General features: G+C 54.8%; 1 protein-coding gene across 1 annotated transcript in view; it reads right to left on the bottom strand.

The window, feature by feature from the left end:
• The window catches only part of prdm10 (PR domain containing 10), a 170,125-nt gene that overhangs the window by 64,537 nt on the left and 83,972 nt on the right, over window positions 1-21,616 (bottom strand). The window contains exons 14-15 of the mRNA XM_067970795.1: window positions 7,091-7,294; window positions 4,002-4,181 (exon numbers count right to left, since the gene is read on the bottom strand). Coding sequence (XP_067826896.1) covers window positions 4,002-4,181; window positions 7,091-7,294 — 384 coding nt within the window. The remainder of the gene's footprint in view (window positions 1-4,001; window positions 4,182-7,090; window positions 7,295-21,616) is intronic.

A 21,616-nucleotide genomic window follows, 5' to 3' on the forward strand; every position in this document is an offset into this window, starting at 1 on the left:
CCAGACGTCCCTTTGCCTGCCAACAGACTCTCCCAATTAACTTCTGAAAGTTCCTGTCTAATACCATCAAAATTGGCCTTTCCCCAATTTAGAATTTTAACTTTTGGGCCAGACCTATCCTTCTCCATAGCTATCTTAAAACTAATGGAATTATGATCACTGGTCCCAAAGTGATCCCTCACTAACACTTCTGTCACCTGCCCTTCCTTATTTCCCAAGAGGAGGTCAAGTTTTGCCCCCTCTCTAGTCGGGCCATCCACATACTGAATGAGAAATTCCTCCTGAATACACTCAACAAATTTCTCTCCATCCAAGCCCCTAATGCTATGGCTGTCCCAGTCAATGTTGGGAAAGTTAAAGTCCCCTACTATTACCACCCTATTTTTCTTGCAGCTGTCTGTAATCTCCTTACATATTTGCTCCTCAATTTCCCGTTGACTATTTGGGGGTCTGTAGTACAATCCTATCAAAGTGATCTCTCCCTTCTTATTTTTCAGTTCTACCCATATGGACTCAGTGGGCGAACCCTCGGATATATCCCCTCTCACTACTGCCGTGATGTTCTCCCTAATCAAGAACGCAACTCCCCCTCCTCTCTTACCTCCTGCTCTATCTTTCCTATAGCATCTGTACCCTGGAACATTGAGCTGCCAGTCCTGCCCCTCCCTTAGCCATGTTTCAGTAATAGCTATAACATCCCAGTCCCATGTACCCATCCATGCCCTGAGTTCATCTGCCTTGCCCATCAGACTTCTTGCATTGAAATAAATGCAGTTTAATCTAGACTTAATACCATGGTGTTTGAAGCCATACCTGCTGTATCAATCCGTTTCCCATCGTCAATGGTCACAAACATAACTGCCCTTATTTTGTCACAAGTTGGCCACTCAGGACTGTTGCTATGGGAGATGTACAAATGTCAGGCTGGTGCTGTACGTTGGGGTTGAGGCTGAGCAGAGGGAGCTTAAAGGGAACGGGGAGTGAGCAGGAGAGTTTGATTAGACTCAGTGGTCCACATGAAGAAAAACACCAGTGCGGGCTTGATGCCTGTTTCTGTGTTATAACATTCTATGATTTAATCTGCATCAAATGTACTAAACCTGACTTCAAAACAGCTGGCACTGACACTGGGTGGCCTGATGGAAAGTGATGAATCAAGACCCCCAGATTACATCAACATCTCTCACCTCGATGAGCACAAAACTCATTAAAGAAACTCCTTAATAAAAAAAAATCAACAGAACAACTTGCATTTATATAGCGCCTTTAATGTAGTAAAATGTCCCAAGGTGCCTCACAGGAGTGTTATCAAACAAAATGTGACACCGAGCCACGTAAGGAGATATTAGGGCAGGTGACCAAAAGCTTGGTCAAAGAGGTAGGTTTTAAGCAGTGTCTTCAAGAAGGAGGGAGGGGCAGAGAGGCGGAGAGGTTTAGGGAGGGAAGTCCAGAGCTTAGGCTCAATGCAGCTGAAGGCACAGCCACCAATGGTGGAGCGATTAAAATCAGGGATGCGCAAGAGGCCAGACTATTGAGAGGTAGGGCCCAAAGACTTCAGCTCTTCAAATGTTAACTATCCCCAAATAAACTGACAAGAGGTAGGTGAAGGGGTACAGGGAATGGAGTTTTTACAATGTGTGCAGGACTCCTTTCCTACCCAATATGTAAAAAGCCCAACAAGAGAGCAATCACTGCTGGATCTAGTAATGGGAAATGAACCAGAACAGATAAGTAAGCATAGGGAACATCGAGGTAATAGCGATCACAACATAACAAGATTGAAGATAAAGATTGAGCAGGACATAAGTTTCTGCTCCCAGCTCCACATCACTTTCCTATACTGCCAGCAGCAATGGCTCCAGCATTGATCCTGTGCCATATCAACCAGCTCCATTCACAATCACCCTTGGCTTTCTCTTGTTTGCCCAATTTTCAATCCTCTTAGAAGCCATGCCTTCCTACCTTGCTAATTAAGCCCTCAGGTGGCATGGCATCAAAGACCTTGCTGAACCCTGAATACATCACATCCACAGACCCTCCTGTCAACAAGGTGTGTAATTTAAGAACATACAAACATAAGAAATTGGAGCAGGAGTAGGCCAATCGGCCCCTCGAGCCTGCTCCACCATTCAATAAGATCATGGCTGATCTGATCCTAACCTCAAATCTAAAGAACAAGAAGTAGGAGCAGGACCCGGCCACTCAGCCCCTGGGCCCGCTCCGCCACCCACAGGGCCTTGACTGATCCGAACTCAGCTTCATGTCCAATTTCCTGCCCGCTCCCCGTAACCCCTAATTCCCTTTACTTCAAGAAAACTGTCTATTTCTGTTTTAAATTTATTTAATGATGTAGCTTCCACAGCTTCCTGGGGCAGCAAATTCCACAGACCTACTACCCTCAGTGAAGAAGTTTCTCCTCATCTCAGTTTTGAAAGAGCAGCCCCTTATTCTAAGATTATGCCCCCTAGTTCTAGTTTCACCCATCCTTGGGAACATCCTTACCGCATCCACCTGATCAAGCCCCTTCACAATCTTATATGTTTCAATACGATCGCCTCTCATTCTTCTGAACTCCAATGAGTAGAGTCCCAATCTACTCAACCTCTCCTCATATGTCCGCCCCCTCATCCCCGGGATTAACCGAGTGAACCTTCTTTGTACTGCCTCGAGAGCAAGTATGTCTTTTCTCAAGTATGGACACCAAAACTGTATGCAGTATTCCAGGTGCGGTCTCACCAATACCTTATATAACTGCAGCAATACCTCTCTGTTTTTATATTCTATCCCCCTAGCAATAAAAGCCAACATTCCGTTGGCCTTCTTGATCACCTGCTGCACCTGCATACTAACTTTTTGATTTTCTTGCACGAGGACCCCCAGATCCCTTTGTACTGCAGTACTTTCCAGTTTCTCGCCATTAAGATAATAACTTGCTCTCTGATTTTTCCTGCCAAAGTGCATAACCTCACATTTTCCAATATTGTATTGCATCTGCCAAATCTCCGCCCACTCACCCAGCCTGTCAATATCCCCTTATAGGTTTTTTATGTTCTCCTCACTCTCTACTTTCCCTCCCATCTTTGTATCATCTGCAAACTTTGATATGTTACACTCGGTCCCCTCCTCTAAATCGTTAATATAGATTGTAAAGAGTTGGGGACCCAGCACCGACCCCTGCGGAACACCACTGGCTACTGGTTGCCAGTCCGAGAATGAACCATTTATCTCAACTCTCTGCTTCCTGTTAGATAACCAATCCTCCATCCATGCCAGAATATTACCCCCAATCCAGTGATTCTTATCTTGAGCAATAATCTTTTATGTGGCACCTTGTCGAATGCCTTCTGGAAGTCTAAATACACTACGTCCACTGGTTCCCCTTTATCCACCCTGTACGTTATGTCCTCAAAGAACTCAAGCAAATTTGTCAGACATGACTTCCCCTTCGTAAAGCCATGCTGACTTTGTCCTGTTTCTCTGAAGAACTCGAATAACTTCACTCAGCAGGCTCTCTGCCTCCGGCCATACCTGGCCTATCTCGGGCTTTCATCATCTCCCTTCCTTCGAATACTGTACACACACCAAGCGGTAAGCTCACTGGTCTGCAGTTTCCTGGGACATCCCTTTTTAATGATGGCGTTATATCAGTTACTTTCCAATCCTCGGGCACCACTTTTGCTTCTCGATTAAGACTGATCGTTATTAACAGGGGCTCTTTCAGCTAATGACTGGTCAACATCTGCATTCCAGGTTCATCCCACACTGCCAATATTTACACAGTAATTATACAAAAAAGTATACTGCAAGAAATTACCAGATTCTGCTGTTTGATGCCTAACTGATGGCAGTTCTGAAGTCTGTAAGGAAACAGTCGCAGCTCTAGTATTTGGATGAGTTACAGTCTGTGCCCACACAACCAGCTGCAACAGGTGAGCAGCAGGTCCCAAGTCACACAGTTTCACAGGGCAAACCCTGCTGTTTAAACAAGTACCAGTACTGACCAGCATCCCACGCCGGCGGAAGCCCATCATGCAGGCACGGCACTTGAACATGAAGCTCTCGTAGTCCGTGGAAGGGATCTTGGGTTTGAAAGGCTTGGACTTGTGGATGCGGCCGGCATTCTTGGCCTCCCGCTCAGGATTGTGCATCCGCTGCATGTGCTCTTTTAACTTGTCCTTCCTCTATCAACAAAACAGACAGAACACGGATCAACACTTGGGATCCATGCACTGGACAAACAGGTGGATGCAGAATCTTTACTCCGAATAGCATATTTCTGTATTCAAGGTTTCCCTGAAATTTCAGTGTCATAACAGGAAGTAATTGTGGATCACACAAAAAGGACATTAGTGCTGCACACCTCGAGTGAAACCAGTGTCATCAGGAGGCATTGCATTCAAACCGTGTGTCACTAAAAGGTACTTTTAGCCATGTTGAATTTGTAATTTGTATTCTTCATCCTGGAGACAGCATGTGAGGGGTTAATGACCCAGGATCACACCGGGTATTCCTCAAAGGGAGACCTGTGAGTTTAGAGACCAGGGCCGGGGTTTGCTGCTTCAGCATTCGCCAGCCGCGATTCACTGTAAAAGGCAGAGAATCCTGGCACTGCTGCACTGGGCCCGGCCTTCACAAGGACAAATTATTACGGCAATACAAAGTGTTATGAAGTGTTAGCTGGTTACATGTTTAATATTGATAAGGAAAATGCAGCCTTTTGGTGATTGGATTTTATTCTCTTACAACTTCAAAACATCTGGATTGTTTGTGAGGCAGCTGCCCCATGAGGGCAGTTTCTATCTGGTGAATTGACCGTTTACGGGGAGGGGGTCCCCGGCTGGGCCCGGGGAGGGGGTCCCCGGCTGCTCTCAGAGTTAGATGAAGTAGGGTGGGTGGAGGCTCATGTGGAGCACAAATAACAGCATAGACATGTTGGGCCGAAAGGCCTGTTTCTGTGCAGTAAATTCGATGTAACTATCAGTTAGTTAGGTTCCAGACCCAGTCGGGTGCTGACGATCAGTCTGACCAGCAGAGGGAGTCAGATGCTAACAAACCTGCAGAAAAGCTGGGCTAGTTTTGAAACTTCAGTGTGTTATTATTTTGGATAAATGTTGTGTAGTACGGTATAGTGCAGTTTGAGAGTTCATATAACGCACTGTTTTATATTGTATATGACTCACTTATCTGTTCTATTTAAATAAACCAAGTATTGATTTAAACCTGGGTCTCTCTCTGAGGAAGTGTATATTTGGATCACATGGCAGCACGTGATCCTCTTGCTGCTGGCTCACTGTAACGTAAGGGTTCTTTGTTACAATCCCTGGGTCCCACTATCATTTACCGAGATATCAGGCAGAAAAAGCACACTCTGGAGTATAGGAGACACAGTGTCTGCTAACGGGATTGGCTGGCAAGTGAACCCGAGAAAAACATCAGTGTGAAACTCCCAAAAATTGACACCGAGATTGATGGCATTCTGATTTACAAGTTTTGCATATATACTCACTTCCTGTCAATCCTACTGTCACAACTTTGGGTAATGCCTTTATATCAACACTTACAATGGAAACTGGCTAAATAAAGAATTATAATGGGAATTGTCCGATGTAAACACTTGCCAATCATGCAGGCCAGCTGCCACTGGTCGTTTAACTCTGAAAGCACTATGAACACTTATACATGAACACCCTTAGTGTTGTCAGGATCGAACTGGCCTGGCGCTGGTCCACAGTAGCAGTGCAGGAGGTGAGCAGGTTCACTGGCCAGAGCCACTCGCCAGCACTGCTCTACTTAGCATATTGGTTTGATATTTGTCTCCAGTTTCCCTGCAGGTAAAAACACCAATAAATTTAAAAGGACTTGGAATAATCCCGACCCCCATGATCCTGCTCCACCATTGGGCCGTTCCCTGCCTGCACTGCTACTGTAGACCAGTGCCAGGCCAGGTCAATCCTGAAAGCACTAAGGGTGTTCATGTATTAGAAGTGCTCATACTGCTTTCACTGCCACTTTACTAGCAATCGTGCGACATGCTGGAGCCCGTGAATAGCAAGTACCAGGCTGCAGACTGCCTCCAGATCACCATAGTGGAGGCAAGGGTGGGGGGGGGGGGGGGGGGGGAGGATCAGGACTGATAAAGGCAAAAGGAAAATAGGAATGAAAGGAAGGGAAATTGGGGATTAGTGGGTCATGGAGGCAAAGTAGGAAGGGAAGGACAACTGGCAGTTTAGGGAAAGGTGAGGGTTTCGGGAAGGGTATTTGGAGCGAGCATGCGGGGGAAGAGGATGAGCAAGGGATATAAGGGGATGAAGTACAGGGGAAGGTGAAACTGGAGGTGGGCGAGGGGCATGTGGTGAGTGAATGGGGAAGGGTTGGCGAATGGGGAGTAACTACGAGGGGACAGAGCAGATGAAAGGAGGTGGTGATGAGTAGGGAAATTCTCCTCCCAACAAAAGGAGAGCGAGTCGGCAAAGGCAAAGTAAAAAAAAAGAGCAAGACACGGAAACAACGACAAAGGACCCAAAATCAAATAACACACAGATAACTAAATAAATACCCAGAAAGTCACAGGGATCTAGGAGAGAGAGAAAGGGAACCAGAAGCACGAGGATGTTAGAGTTACACAAGATACAGATCGTATTCTGTGACTTATTATAAGCAATGCTGCACAAAACACTCATCTAAAACATGTATTTTTATCCACTGAAAATAGTTCCCACCACTGCAAATCCTTTCCCACACTGCTGAAACCAAATTATTCCATTGTCAGTCCGTCCCACCTCTTCCACGACCTAGCCTCAGTAAGTCATTTCATAGGAGACCTGCTAGTACCTATAATAACCTAGCAATCAGATAAAAAGAGTATAAAAACACACCCCTTGTCAGACTTATATTCAAGGGAAGCATCTTGAATGACGTAAGTGGCCACGTCATTCATTTCGAGAAAGTGACCTGAAGCTGACAATGTTCTTATTTGATCAAACAACAAACACATTTCGAGTGAGCTCAGACTGTATTTACTTCAAGCAATTACAGTACACGCAGGCAGGCACACAGCAGGAACGGTGTTCAGGACGCTGGAGACACTTACTTTGAACTGCTTGCCACAAGTGGAGCACAGGAAGTCCTTGCGGTCCGAATGTCGCAGCATGTGTAGTCGGAGCTTGTCTGGCCGGCAGAAGGCTTTGTCACATTCTGTGCACTGGTAAATCTTCTCAGAATGGAAGCTGCGAATATGCTTCTTTATCTGGTCATTGAAAGATTGTTTTAAAAAATTAACTTCGCACTGACGATATTGTTATACATTCAGCTGAAACCTGACAGCAACTACTCCATGACTGTGCATTAAGACAAAGCATCGCGGTCCATTATATAATGTCAGTGACGGGAAAACCACTTGAAAAATAATAAAAATTATAAAATAATGAGGGGCATAGATAAGGTCGATAGTCAAAATCTTTTCCCAAAGGTAGGGGAGTCTATAACGAGGGGGCATAGATTTAAGGTGAGAGGGGAGAGATACAAAAGGGTCCAGAGGGGCAATTTTTTCACTCAAAGAGTGGTGAGAGTCTGGAACGAGCTGCCAGAGGCAGTAGTAGAGGCGGGTACAATTTTGTCTTTTAAAAAGCATTTGGACAGTTACATGGGTAAGATGGGTATAGAGGGATATGGGCCAAGTGCAGGCAATTGGGACTAGCTTCGTGGTATAAACTGGGCGACATGGACATGTTGGGCCGAAGGGCCTGTTTCCATGTTGTAAACTTCTATGATTCTATGATTCTATGTTCCTGAACTTGAGCAATGGAAAATAAAGACATCAACAAAATAAGCACATCATCAGAAAACACGAATAGGACCATCAAACCCACTCCTCCCCCACTCCTATCCCATCACACCCACTCCTCCCCCACTCCTATCCCATCACACCCACTCCTCCCCCACTCCTATCCCATCACACCCACTCCTCCCCCACTCCTATCCCATCACACCCACTCCTCCCCCACACCTATCCCATCACACCCACTCCTCCCCCACTCCTATCCCATCACACCCACTCCTCCCCCACTCCTATCCCATCACACCCACTCCTCCCCCACTCCTATCCCATCACACCCACTCCTCCCCCACTCCTATCCCATCACACCCACTCGTCCCCCACTCCTATCCCATCACACCCACTCCTCCCCCACTCCTATCCCATCACACCCACTCCTCCCCCACTCCTATCCCATCACACCCACTCCTCCCCCACTCCTATCCCATCACACCCACTCCTCCCCCACTCCTATCCCATCACACTCAGTCCTCCCCCACACCTATCCCATCACACCTGCTCCTTCTACACTCCTATCCCATCACACTCAGTCCTCCCCCACACCTATCCCATCACACCCACTCCTCCCCCACTCCTATCCCATCACACCCAGTCCTCCCCCACTCCTATCCCATCACACCCACTCCTCCCACACACCTATCCCATCACACCTGCTCCTTCTACACACCTATCCCACCACTCTCACTCCTTCCTGTCTGTCATCTACTTTCTTCCATTACATTTCTCGTGTCTCTAGTTTAACCTACTCATCAATACTAAAATGTTCATCCGTCGTTTGAACCTTCCCCTCTGGCTCCTCCTAAATTCCAGATCTCTCTCCTCCCTGCTTGCCAAAGATGTCCCAGACAAGGTGCATCACATCATTTTTTACTCTGTATCATTCTTTCCCAGGATCTCTAAATTGTGGAACTCGCTCCCTCCCTCAGTTTTCTCTTCCTCGAACAATTTTTAAAACCAACGCTTTGCATAACTCAATTACAATTGTTTGAGTTCCTCGGTCTTCCTCCTGCTGGTTTAATCCTGGTGACCCACTGTGTTTTGAATTTGAACCACAATACCTCAGTCTCATTATTTCAGAGGCCTCAAACAGGATACAGCTCATCCACATTTCCGCCAATGAAAATAAACTTAGCTGATGAGCGTCTTCATAAAGCAGATAGTCTTCTTAATTATCCTCATTAATCTCCATACTCTATGACCCTTTGAATGCAGAATGTCCCAAAATGTGTGTAATATTCCAAATATGGCTTCAGTAACAATCCATATTAGAATTTGTTCTAATCAAACACTCAAGATACATCCCAGTAATTGATAGCATCGCCATTATCAGCTTCACAATGACTTTGTAAACGGCCAGTAATCACATTCAAATCCTTTCTCATCTTTGCTAATGGGCACTCTCTCATTGTCTACACATTTCATCTTCCAATAAGCTGCACCTTCCACTCATTTAAAGAGAGAGAGCCAAAGAAAAAGAGAACTTGCATTTATATAGTGCCAATCAGGTCCTCAGAATATCCCGAAGCGCAGTTACTGTTATGTCGGGAAAAGTGCTCGCCAGTTGTTGTACAACAAGACCCCACAAATAGCAAATGAGATGAATGACCAGTTCTGGTGGTGTTGGTTGAGCGAGGAAAGTTTGGCCAGAATGCTGTGAGAACGCACAGTGACATGAGATCTTTTATAGCCACCTAAACAGGCAGACGGGGCCTCAGCTTCATGTCTCATTCAAAAGACTGCACCTCTGACAATGCAGCACTCTCTTGGTACGGTAGTGAAGTGCCAGCTGAGATGATGTGCTGAAATCTTGGAGCAAGGTGTGAACCCACAACCTTCTGACTCAGAGGAGAATGTGCTACGAACTGAGGCAAGCTGAGATATTAATTTATATTAAAACAGCTTTGCTATTCCTTAATCCATCTGTTTAATTGGTTGAGTGCCCTCTCATTGTCCTTGTACTCTGCTCTATAGGGATAAGGTGCAGCATCCTCCTCAGCCAAGGACACCAAACCTTTTGTTGTGACCCACTGCAGCAGTAGTGGAGATCAGCCATCGCAGCACAGCCTCAGGATAGATTCTAGGATCGCCGTAACCTGTATGGCCGAGGACACCGCTGTGCAAGGACCCACTGAGCCATCAGTGGAGGACACGCTCATGTTTAATCTTCTGCTTGTCGTGAAATCAAAGCCAAGCTGACAAAGGCTTTTAACAGGGCTTACTTAAATAGAGCAGTGTAAATTCAGACACGCTCCCCAGCCCAGACACCCTCCCCTCCCCTCCCCGGCCCAGACACCCTCCCCTCCCCTCCCCGGCCCAGACACCCTCCCCTCCCCTCCCCGGCCCAGACACGTCCCAGACTCTTCCATCACCATCCCTGGGTATGTCCTGTCCCACCGGCAGGACAGACCCACCAGAGGTGGCGGTACAGTGATATACAGTCAGGAGGGAGTGGCCCTGGGAGTCCTCAACATTGACTCTGGACCCCATGAAATCTCATGGCATCAGGTCAAACATGGGCAAGGAAACCTCCTGCTGATTACCACCTACCGTCCTCCCTCAGCTGATGAATCAGTCCTCCTCCATGTTGAACACCACTTGGAGGAAGCACTGAGGGTAGCAAGGGCACAAAATGTACTCTGGGTGGGGGACTTCAATGTCCATCACCAAGAGTGGCTCGGTAGCACCACTACTGACCGAGCTGGCCGAGTCCTGAAGGACATAGCTGCTAGACTGGGCCTGCGGCACGTGGTGAGCGAACCAACACGAGGGAAAAACTTACTTGACCTTGTCCTCACCAATCTACCTGTCGCAAATGCATCTGTCCATGACAGTATTGGTAGGAGTGACCACCGCACAGTCCTCGTGGAGATGAAATCCCGTCTTCGCACTGAGGACACCATCCAACGTGTTGTGTGGCACTACCACCGTGCTAAATGGGATAGATTCAGAACAGATCGAGCAGCTCAAAACTGGGCATCCATGAGGCGCTGTGGGCCATCAGCAGCAGCAGAATTGTATTCCAGCACAATCTGTAACCTCATGGCCCGGCATATTCCTCACTCCACCATTACCAACAAGCCAGGGGATCAACCCTGGTTCAATGAGGAGTGTAGAAGAGCATGCCAGCAGCAGCACCAGGCGTACCTAAAAATGAGGTGCCAACCTGGTGAAGCTACAACTCAGGACTACATGCATGCTAAACAGCGGAAGCAACATGCTATAGACAGAGCTAAGCGATTCCACAACCAACGGATCAGATCAAAGCTCTGCAGTCCTGCCACATCCAGTCGTGAATGGTGGTGGACAATTAAACAACTAACGGGAGGAGGAGGCCTCTGCAAACATCCCCATTCTCAATGATGGCGGAGTCCAGCACGTGAGTGCAAAAAGACAAGGCTGAAGCGTTTGCAACCATCTTCAGCCAGAAGTGCCGAGTGGATAATCCATCTCAGCCTCCTCCCGATATCCCCACCATCACGGAAGCCAGTCTTCGGCCAATTCGATTCACTCCACGTGATATCAAGAAACGGCTGAGTGCACTGGATACAGCAAAGGCTATGGGCCCTGACAACATCCCCAGCTGTAGTGCTGAAGACTTGTGCTCCAGAACTAGCTGCGCCTCTAGCCAAGCTGTTCCAGTACAGCTACAACACTGGCATCCACCCGACAATGTGGAAAATTGCCCAGGTATGTCCTGTCCACAAAAAGCAGGACAAATCCAATCCGGCCAATTACCCGCCCCATCAGTCTACTCTCAATCATCAGCAAAGTGATGGAAGGTGTCGTCGACAGTGCTATCAAGCGGCACTTACTCACCAATAACCTGCTCACCGATGCTCAGTTTGGGTTCCGCCAGGACCACTCGGCTCCAGACCTCATTACAGCCTTGGTCCAAACATGGACAAAAGAGCTGAATTCCAGAGGTGAGGTGAGAGTGACTGCCCTTGACATCAAGGCAGCATTTGACCGAGTGTGGCACCAAGGAGCCCTAGTAAAATTGAAGTCAATGGGAATCAGGGGGAAAACTCTCCAGTGGCTGGAGTCATACCTAGCACAAAGGAAGATGGTAGTGGTTGTTGGAGGCCAATCATCTCAGCCCCAGGGCATTGCTGCAGGAGTTCCTCAGGGCAGTGTCCTAGGCCCAACCATCTTCAGCTGCTTCATCAATGACCTTCCCTCCATCATAAGGTCAAGAAATGGGGATGTTCGCTGATGACTGCACAGTGTTCAGTTCCATTCGCAACCCCCAGATAATGAAGCAGTCCGAGCCTGCATGCAGCAAGACCTGGACAACATCCAGGCTTGGGCTGATAAGTGGCAAGTAACATTCGCGCCAGATAAGTGCCAGGCAATGACCATCTCCAACAAGAGAGAGTCGAACCACCTCCCCTTGACATTCAACGGCATTACCATCGCCGAATCCCCCACCATCAACATCCTGGGGGTCACCATTGACCAGAAACTTAACTGGACCAGCCATATAAATACTGTGGCTACGAGAGCAGGTCAGAGGCTGGGTATTCTGCGGCGAGTGACTCACCTCCTGACTCCCCAAAGCCTTTCCACCATCCACAAGGCACAAGTCAGGAGTGTGATGGAATACTCTCCACTTGCCTGGATGAGTGCAGCTCCAACAACACTCAAGAAGCTCGACACCATCCAAGATAAAGCAGCCCGCTTGATTGGCACCCCATCCACCACCCTAAACATTCACTCCCTTCACCACCGGTGCACTGTGGCTGCAGTGTGCACCATCCACAGGATGCACTGCAGCAACTCGCCAAGGCTTCTTCAACAGCACCTCCCAAACCCGCGACCTCTACCACCTAGAAGGACAAGGGCAGCAGGCGCATGGGAACAACACCACCTGCACGTTCCCCTCCAAGTCACACACCATCCCGACTTGGAAATATATCGCCGTTCCTTCATTGTCGCTGGGTCAAAATCCTGGAACTCCCTTCCTAACAGCACTGTGGGAGAACCTTCACCACACGGACTGCAGCGGTTCAAGAAGGCGGCTCACCACCACCTTCTCGAGGGCAATTAGGGATGGCAATAAATGCCGGCCTTGCCAGCGACGCCCACATCCCGTGAACGAATAAAAAAAAAACCCCTCCCCTCCCCGGACACGCTCCCCTCCCCTCCCCTCCCGGACACGCTCCCTCCCCTCCCCTCCCCGGACACGCCCCCCCCCTCCCCCCCCCCCCCCCTCCCCCCCCTCCCCGGACACGCTCCCCTCCCCTCCCCTCCCCGGACACGCTCCCCTCCCCTCCCCCTCCCCGGACACGCTCCCCTCCCCTCCCCTCCCGACACGCTCCCCTCCCCTCCCCTCCCCGACACGCTCCCCTCCCCTCCCCTCCCCGGACACGCTCCCTCCCCTCCCCTCCCCGGACACGCTCCCCTCCCCTCCCCTCCCCGGACCACGCTCCCTCCCCCTCCCCTCCCGGACACGCTCCCCTCCCCTCCCCGGCCCAGACACGCTCCCTCCCTCCCCGGCCCAGACACGCTCCCCTCCCCAGACACGCTCCCCTCCCCTCCCCTCCCCGGCCCAGACACGCTCCCCTCCCTCCCCGGCCCAGACACGCTCCCCTCCCCAGACACGCTCCGCTCCCCTCCCCTCCCCGGCCCGGACGCGCTCTCCCCTCCTCCCCGGCCCGGACGCGCTCCCCTCCCCTCCCCGGACGCGCTCCCCCTCCCCTCCCCGGACGCGCTCCCCTCCCCTCCCCGGACGCGCTCCCCTCCCCTCCCGCCGGACGCGCTCCCCTCCCCTCCCCGGACGCGCTCCCCTCCCCTCCCCGGACGCGCTCCCCTCCCCTCCCCGGACGCGCTCCCCTCCCCTCCCCGGACGCGCTCCCCTCCCCTCCCCGGACGCGCTCCCCTCCCCTCCCCCGGACGCGCTCCCCTCCCCTCCCCGGACGCGCTCCCCTCCCCTCCCCGGACGCGCTCCCCTCCCCTCCCCGGACGCGCTCCCCTCCCCTCCCCGGACACGCTCCCCTCCCCTCCCCGGACACGCTCCCCTCCCCTCCCCGGACACGCTCCCCTCCCCTCCCCGGACACGCTCCCCTCCCTCCCCGGACACGCTCCCCTCCCCTCCCCGGACACGCTCCCCTCCCCTCCCCGGACACGCTCCCCTCCCCTCCCCGGACACGCTCCCCTCCCCTCCCCGGACACGCTCCCTCCCCTCCCCGGACACGCTCCCCTCCCCTCCCCGGACACGCTCCCCTCCCCTCCCGGACACGCTCCCCTCCCCTCCCCGGACACGCTCCCCTCCCCTCCCCGGACACGCTCCCCTCCCCTCCCCGGACACGCTCCCCTCCCCTCCCCGGACACGCTCCCCTCCCCTCCCCGGGACACGCTCCCCTCCCCTCCCCGGACACGCTCCCCTCCCCTCCCCGGACACGCTCCCCTCCCCTCCCCGGACACGCTCCCCTCCCCTCCCCGGACCGCTCCCCTCCCCTCCCCGGACACGCTCCCCTCCCCTCCCCGGACACGCTCCCCTCCCCTCCCGGACACGCTCCCCTCCCCTCCCCGGACACGCTCCCCTCCCCTCCCCGGACACGCTCCCCTCCCCTCCCCGGACACGCTCCCCTCCCCTCCCCGGACACGCTCCCCTCCCCTCCCCGGACACGCTCCCCTCCCCTCCCGGACACGCTCCCCTCCCCTCCCCGGACACGCTCCCCTCCCCTCCCCGGACACGCTCCCTCCCCTCCCCGGACACGCTCCCCTCCCCTCCCCGACACGCTCCCTCCCCTCCCCGGACACGCTCCCCTCCCCTCCCCGGACACGCTCCCCTCCCCTCCCCGGACACGCTCCCCTCCCCTCCCCGGACCCGCTCCCCTCCCCTCCCCGGACACGCTCCCCTCCCCTCCCCGGACACGCTCCCCTCCCCTCCCCGGACACGCTCCCTCCCCTCCCCGGACACGCTCCCCTCCCCTCCCCGGACACGCTCCCCTCCCCTCCCGGACACGCTCCCCCTCCCCTCCCCGGACACGCTCCCCTCCCCCTCCCCGGACACGCTCCCCTCCCCTCCCCGGACACGCTCCCCTCCCCTCCCCGGACACGCTCCCCTCCCCTCCCCGGACACGCTCCCCTCCCCTCCCCGGACACGCTCCCCTCCCCTCCCCGACACGCTCCCCTCCCCTCCCCGGACACGCTCCCCTCCCCTCCCCGGACACGCTCCCCTCCCCCTCCCCGGACACGCTCCCCTCCCCTCCCCGGACACGCTCCCCTCCCCTCCCCGGACACGCTCCCCTCCCCCTCCCCGGACACGCTCCCCTCCCCTCCCCGGACACGCTCCCCTCCCTCCCCGGACACGCTCCCCTCCCCTCCCCGGACACGCTCCCCCTCCCTCCCGGACACGCTCCCCTCCCCTCCCCGACACGCTCCCCCTCCCCTCCCCGGACACGCTCCCCTCCCCTCCCGGACACGCTCCCCTCCCCTCCCCGGACACGCTCCCCTCCCCTCCCGGACACGCTCCCTCCCCTCCCCGGACACGCTCCCCTCCCCTCCCCGGACACGCTCCCCTCCCCTCCCCGGACACGCTCCCCTCCCCGGCCCGGACACGCTCCCCTCCCGGCCCGGACACGCTCCCCTCCCCAGACACGCTCCGCTCCCCTCCCCTCCCCGGCCCAGACGCGCTCCCCTCCCCTCCCTGGCCCAGACACGCTCCCCTCCCCAGACACGCTCCGCTCCCCTCCCCTCCCCGGCCCAGACGCGCTCCCCTCCCCTCCCCGGCCCAGACACGCTCCCCTCCCCTCCCTGGCCCAGACACGCTCCCCTCCCAGACACGCTCCCTCCCCAGACACGCTCCGCTCCCCTCCCCTCCCCGGCCCAGACGCGCTCCCCTCCCTCCCCGGCCCAGACACGCTCCCCTCCCCTCCCCGGCCCAGACACGCTCCGCTCCCCAGACACGCTCCGCTCCCCAGACACGCTCCGCTCCCCTCCCCTCCCTGGCCCAGACACGCTCCCCTCCCCAGACACGCTCCGCTCCCCTCCCCTCCCTGGCCCAGACACGCTCCCCTCCCCAGACACGCTCCGCTCCCCTCCCCTCCCCGGCCCAGACGCGCTCCCCTCCCCTCCCCGGCCCAGACGCGCTCCCCTCCCCTCCCGGCCCAGACACGCTCCGCTCCCCAGACACGCTCCCTCCCCTCCCCGGCCCAGACACGCTCCCCTCCCCTCCCCGGCCCAGACACGCTCCCCTCCCCTCCCCGGCCCAGACACGCTCCCCTCCCCTCCCCGGCCCAGACACGCTCCCCTCCCCTCCCCGGCCCAGACACGCTCCGCTCCCTCCCCACCCCAGACACGCTCCGCTCCCCACCCCACCCCAGACACGCTCCACTCCCCTCCCCTCCCCGGCCCCAGACGCGCTCCCCTCCCCCTCCCCGGCCCAGACGCGCTCCCCTCCCCTCCCCGGCCCAGACGCGCTCCCCTCCCCTCCTCCCCGGCCCAGAAGCGCTCCCCTCCCCTCCCCGGTCCAGACACGCTCCCCTCCCCTCCCCGGCCCAGACACGCTCCCCCTCCCCTCCCCGGCCCAGACACGCTCCCCTCCCCCTCCCCGGCCCAGACACGCTCCCCTCCCCACCCCAGACACGCTCCGCTCCCCTCCCCTCCCCGGCCCAGACGCGCTCCCCTCCCCTCCCCGGCCCAGACACGCTCCCCTCCCCACCCCAGACACGCTCCGCTCCCCTCCCCTCCCCGGCCCAGACGCGCTCCCCTCCCCTCCCGGCCCAGACGCGCTCCCCTCCCCTCCCCGGCCCAGACGCGCTCCCCTCCCCTCCCCGGCCCAGACGCGCTCCCCTCCCCTCCCCGGCCCAGACGCGCTCCCCTCCCCTCCCCGGCCCAGACACGCACCCCTCCCCTCCCCGGCCCAGACACGCTCCCCTCCCCTCCCCGGCCCAGACACGCTCCCTCCCCTCCCCTCCCCGGCCCAGACACGCTCCCCTCCCCTCCCCGGCCCAGACACGCTCCCCTCCCCTCCCCGTCCCAGACACGCTCCGCTCCCCTCCCCTCCCCACCCCAGACACGCTCCCCTCCCCACCCCAGACACGCTCCGCTCGCCTCCCCTCCCCGGCCCAGACGCGCTCCCCTCCCCTCCCCGGACACGCCCCCTCCCCGGACACGCTACCCTCCCCGGACACGCTACCTCCCCGGACACGCCCCCCTCCCCTCCCCACCCCAGACGCGCTCCCCTCCCCTCCCCGGCCCAGACGCGCTCCCCTCCCCTCCCCGGACACGCCCCCTCCCCGGACACGCCCCCCTCCCTCCCCTCCCGGACACGCTCCCCTCCCCGGACACGCTCCCCTCCCCTCCCCTCCCCGGACACGCTCCCCTCCCCTCCCTCCCCGGACACGCTCCTTTCCCCTCCCGGCCCAGACGCGCTCCCCTCCCCACCCCAGACACGCTCCCGCTCCCCTCCCCACCCAAGACACGCTCCGCTCCCCTCCCCTCCCCGGCCCAGACGCGCTCCCCTCCCCTCCCCGGCCCAGACGCGCTCCCCTCCCCTCCCCGGCCCAGACGCGCTCCCCCTCCCCTCCCCGGCCCAGACGCGCTCCCCTCCCCTCCCCGGCCCAGACGCGCTCCCCTCCCCTCCCCGGCCCAGACCGCGCTCCCTCCCCTCCCCGGCCCAGACGCGCTCCCCTCCCTCCCCGGACACGCCCCTCCCCGGACACGCTCCCCTCCCCCCCCTCCCCGGACACGCCCCCCTCCCGGACACGCCCCCCTCCCCGGACACGCCCCAGACGCGCTCCCCTCCCCTCCCCGGCCCAGACGTGCTCCCCTCCCCTCCCCGGACACGCTCCCCTCCCCGGACACGCTCCCCGGACACGCCCCCCTCCCCGGACACGCTCCCCGGACACGCCCCCCTCCCCGGACACGCTCCCCGGACACGCTCCCCTCCCCGGACACGCTCCCCTCCCCCCTCCCCGGACACGCCCCCCTCCCCGGACACGCCCCCTCCCCGGACACGCCCCCCTCCCCGGACACGCCCCCCTCCCTCCCCTCCCCTCCCCGGACACGCTCCCCTCCCCTCCCCTCCCCGGACACGCTCCCTCCCTCCCCTCCCCGGACACGCTCCCCTCCCCTCCCGGACACGCTCCCCTCCCCTCCCCGGACACGCTCCCCTCCCCTCCCCGGACACGCTCCCCTCCCTCCCCAGACACGCTCCCCTCCCCTCCCAGACACGCTCCCCTCCCCTCCCCAGACACGTTCCCCTCCCCTCCCCAGACACCCTCCCCTCCCCGGCCCAGACACCCTCCCCTCCCCGGCCCAGACACCCTCCCCCTCCCCGGCCCAGACACCCTCCCCTCCCCGGCCCAGACACCCTCCCCTCCCCGGCCCAGACACCCTCCCCTCCCCGGCCCAGACACCCTCCCCTCCCCGGCCCAGACACCCTCCCCTCCCCGGCCCAGACACCCTCCCCTCCCCGGCCCAGACACCCTCCCCTCCCCGGCCCAGACACCCTCCCCTCCCCGGCCCAGACACCCTCCCCCTCCCCGGCCCAGACACAGTTCTTGTTCCACAGGAACCAGAATGCCAGATTTTTACCACCTTGTGGATCCAATCAGGTTGCAAACTGAAATAGCCTGCAGTCCAAATTTTGGGATTGAGAATCTGTGCCTGAAATGGGTGTGATAGTGATCACTCACATCTAACTGGGAAGAGAGGGCTCTTCACGCCACCCTGGGCTGGATCTGCTGATTCACTGGTTGACCAGAGGTCAAGAAGGAGTCAACTGATGAAATTTAGATCGAAATACAAAAGCAGTTCTCCATAAATAGACCACAAGCCTGCGATCTTTGACCACTGCATACTGAGTGGCATCGAGAGCAACCGGTCAAACAGACTTAAAAAACTTGCCAGCATGTGGCTGAAAGCGATTCACAAGTATACACAGATCATGCAATATGTTAACATTATTTTTAATGAGTACAATGGCTTAGTTAAAGCAGTGAGTGTCTGACCCACAACCAGCAAGGTCACAAGGACAACCCCTTACGTTTGAAATGTGTCGATCTGTTTTTTGCTCTATTAATTAAAAGGTAGACACCAAGATCCAAAGATCCAAGTGGTTCATTTTAATGGCCAGCTGATGGAAACACGGAAATTGGGGTTGTATCTCCCAGATACCTTTGTGTAATTCTCTAACTTGTATAATGAGTTTATTGGTATTATTGGATGCAGCGACGTAAATTTAAATGAAATATTGTCATTCTTGTGCGAAAGTCCCCCACTTCAAAAGAAACGAGGGATTAAAAGGAGGAACTTGAGTCAATTGAGTTGTGGTGAGTGGGCAAGTAATGTGTCTCATTCTGTGTGTGGGCTACATTACATGATGCAACTATATGTCAACACCACAATAACACAAGTGGTACAAGAGGATGAAAACCAGCAGGATTTGCCAGTCACAAACAGAACTTTAACCAGCAAGTACCAGAGACCTTTTTACATCTAAACATCGGTCCTTGACCAGGGGGCATAGATTGAAAGTGATTGGTAGACGGATTAGAGGGGAGCTGAGGAAAAAAAATTTCACCCAGAGGGTGGTGGGGGTCTGGAACTCACTGCCTGAAAGGGTGGGAGAGGCAGAAACCCTCAACTCATTTAAAAGGTGCCTGGAGATACACCTGAAGAGCCGTGACCCACAAGGCTACGGACCAAGTGCTAGAAAGTGGGATTAGGTTGGGTGGCTCGTTATTGGCAGGCGCGGACACAATGGGCTGAATGGCCTCCTTCTGTGCCGTAAATTTTCTATGATTCCAACAGACTTTTTCTTACTGTAATTATGTTTATGTTTTATACTAGTATTTACTGAGCTTTTTATTTGTAAATAAATATATTAGTTGTTGTAATCCATAAATCGGTGTTCAATATTTGCTACTCTGAAGACAGTGAGTGTTGGTAGGGTGAGATGATGTTTGATCCAGTAGCACATTATCACAAGTACAGTAATCATTAATACATTCTCCGAAAGGGAGCTTACCGCCACTGTGAATTACAGGCGCTAGAGTCCAAAAACACTCCATGAACCTGGACATACATTTTACACAGTGCACACACAATAAACAAAGAAGTTGGTTTGAAGTAATTCAGATGCAGGCCGCCGACCAACTCAAGTAACCTGGTTACACTCTAACTATCGCTTAGATCTGGTTACAACTATAACTATCATTAACACCTCCTTACACCCAGTTACACCTCTATCGCTTACATCACAAGGAGTCAATTCCTGCACTTACAGAGCTCAAAAGGCAATTGTCCAGGACACCTGTCAATTCAAAGCAAAATCAGAAACTTAAGCTATAGGATTGTAAGAAAAATACTGCAAATGCTGGAAATCTGAAACAAAGGGAACATTCTGGAAATACAAAGCAGTCAGTCAGCATCTGTAAAGAGAGGTTAACATTGGGGTGGGGTCAGGATTGAAAACTGAAAAATAGAAAAGGTGGAAACAAAGATCTTCCAGAGAGATGAAAAGCAGGAAACTGATGACAATATACAAGGTTATATCAAAGAGGCAATGGGAAGATCTTTAAAAAAACAGAACACAAATAGCTAAGATGGTAAAATGTTTGTGAGGGGCCAACAGCATGAAAAAGGCAAGAAAATGGGGAAATGTTGGAAAATGTGAAATAAAAACCCCACAGATGTAGGAAATCTATGAAAACAGAAAATTCTGGATAACAATGGAAGTCTACCACATCCAGTACATCTGGCCCAGATCCTCATCCACACACAACTCAGCTCTGAGAAAAGGTCTCTGCACAAAAGTACCAACCTGCATCCTCTCACCCAGACACACTCACCCCGTATCTACATCACTCCCTCTACAAAAAAAATGGGGAAAAGAACTAAGATCTGATGTTACTACAGACAATGTTCAGACCAGAGGGAGTTCTGATGCTGAAACTTGCAAATCTTCCCCCGCCCCACCATTTCTGTAAAGACTTCAATCCTTCCTCCCAGTTTCTCCATCTGTCACATCTGCTCTGCCAATTCCACTTTCTTCCTCAGTTGAGATCCCCGGACCCTTGACTGTGAGCGGCCCATTTTCAATGCTTCTGCTCTCATCTCTTCCCTCCCACAGGACAACAGGGCCCCCTGTCCTGACTTTTCACCCCACTAGCTTCTGCACGAACCTCAGGTCATCTTTGGCATATTCCGCATCGACAACATGGCCGCACCACCAAGCACATCTTCACCCCCTCTCCCCTGCTTTTGCGCTTTCCAGAGGAACTGTTCCCACCAAGGGGCCCTTGTTCAGTCTTTCACCACCCAACTTCCAGCTCCCCTTCCTCTGGTATTTGTCTGTGCAACCACAGCCGATCGAATAGCTGTTAATTCACCTCTTCCCACACCATTCCTTCCAAATGAGACACCAATCTACGTGTACTGCCTAAAACCGAGTATACTACATTTGCTGCTCACAGTGTTGTCTTTTCTACACTGGCAGATTGTTCCGTCCGCAAGTGTGATCCTAACCTCTGAAACTCCCTACTTTAGTCCTCCATTCCAATACATCTTTGACTTCTAACATTCTGCCAACCAGGCAAAACAGAACTTTCAGGAACAGTATTGCATCTTTCTCCCAGACACTGCAACCTATGGTCTGAACATTAACTCTAATAACTTCAGACTTTAACTGCACCTCACATTTTCTTAACCTCAGGGGGAGCTGGGATGTGGCCTGAGTTTGTTGGTGTTGAGGGAGTGAACCTGTTCCAGTGTAAACTGTTTTTTCTCTTTTGGGATTTGGTGACCTATAGACTGTTTCCAATTTTCCCTTGA

This window comes from Heptranchias perlo, chromosome 33 (assembly GCF_035084215.1).
Source record: "Heptranchias perlo isolate sHepPer1 chromosome 33, sHepPer1.hap1, whole genome shotgun sequence".
NCBI classification, from domain to species: Eukaryota; Metazoa; Chordata; class Chondrichthyes; order Hexanchiformes; family Hexanchidae; genus Heptranchias; species Heptranchias perlo.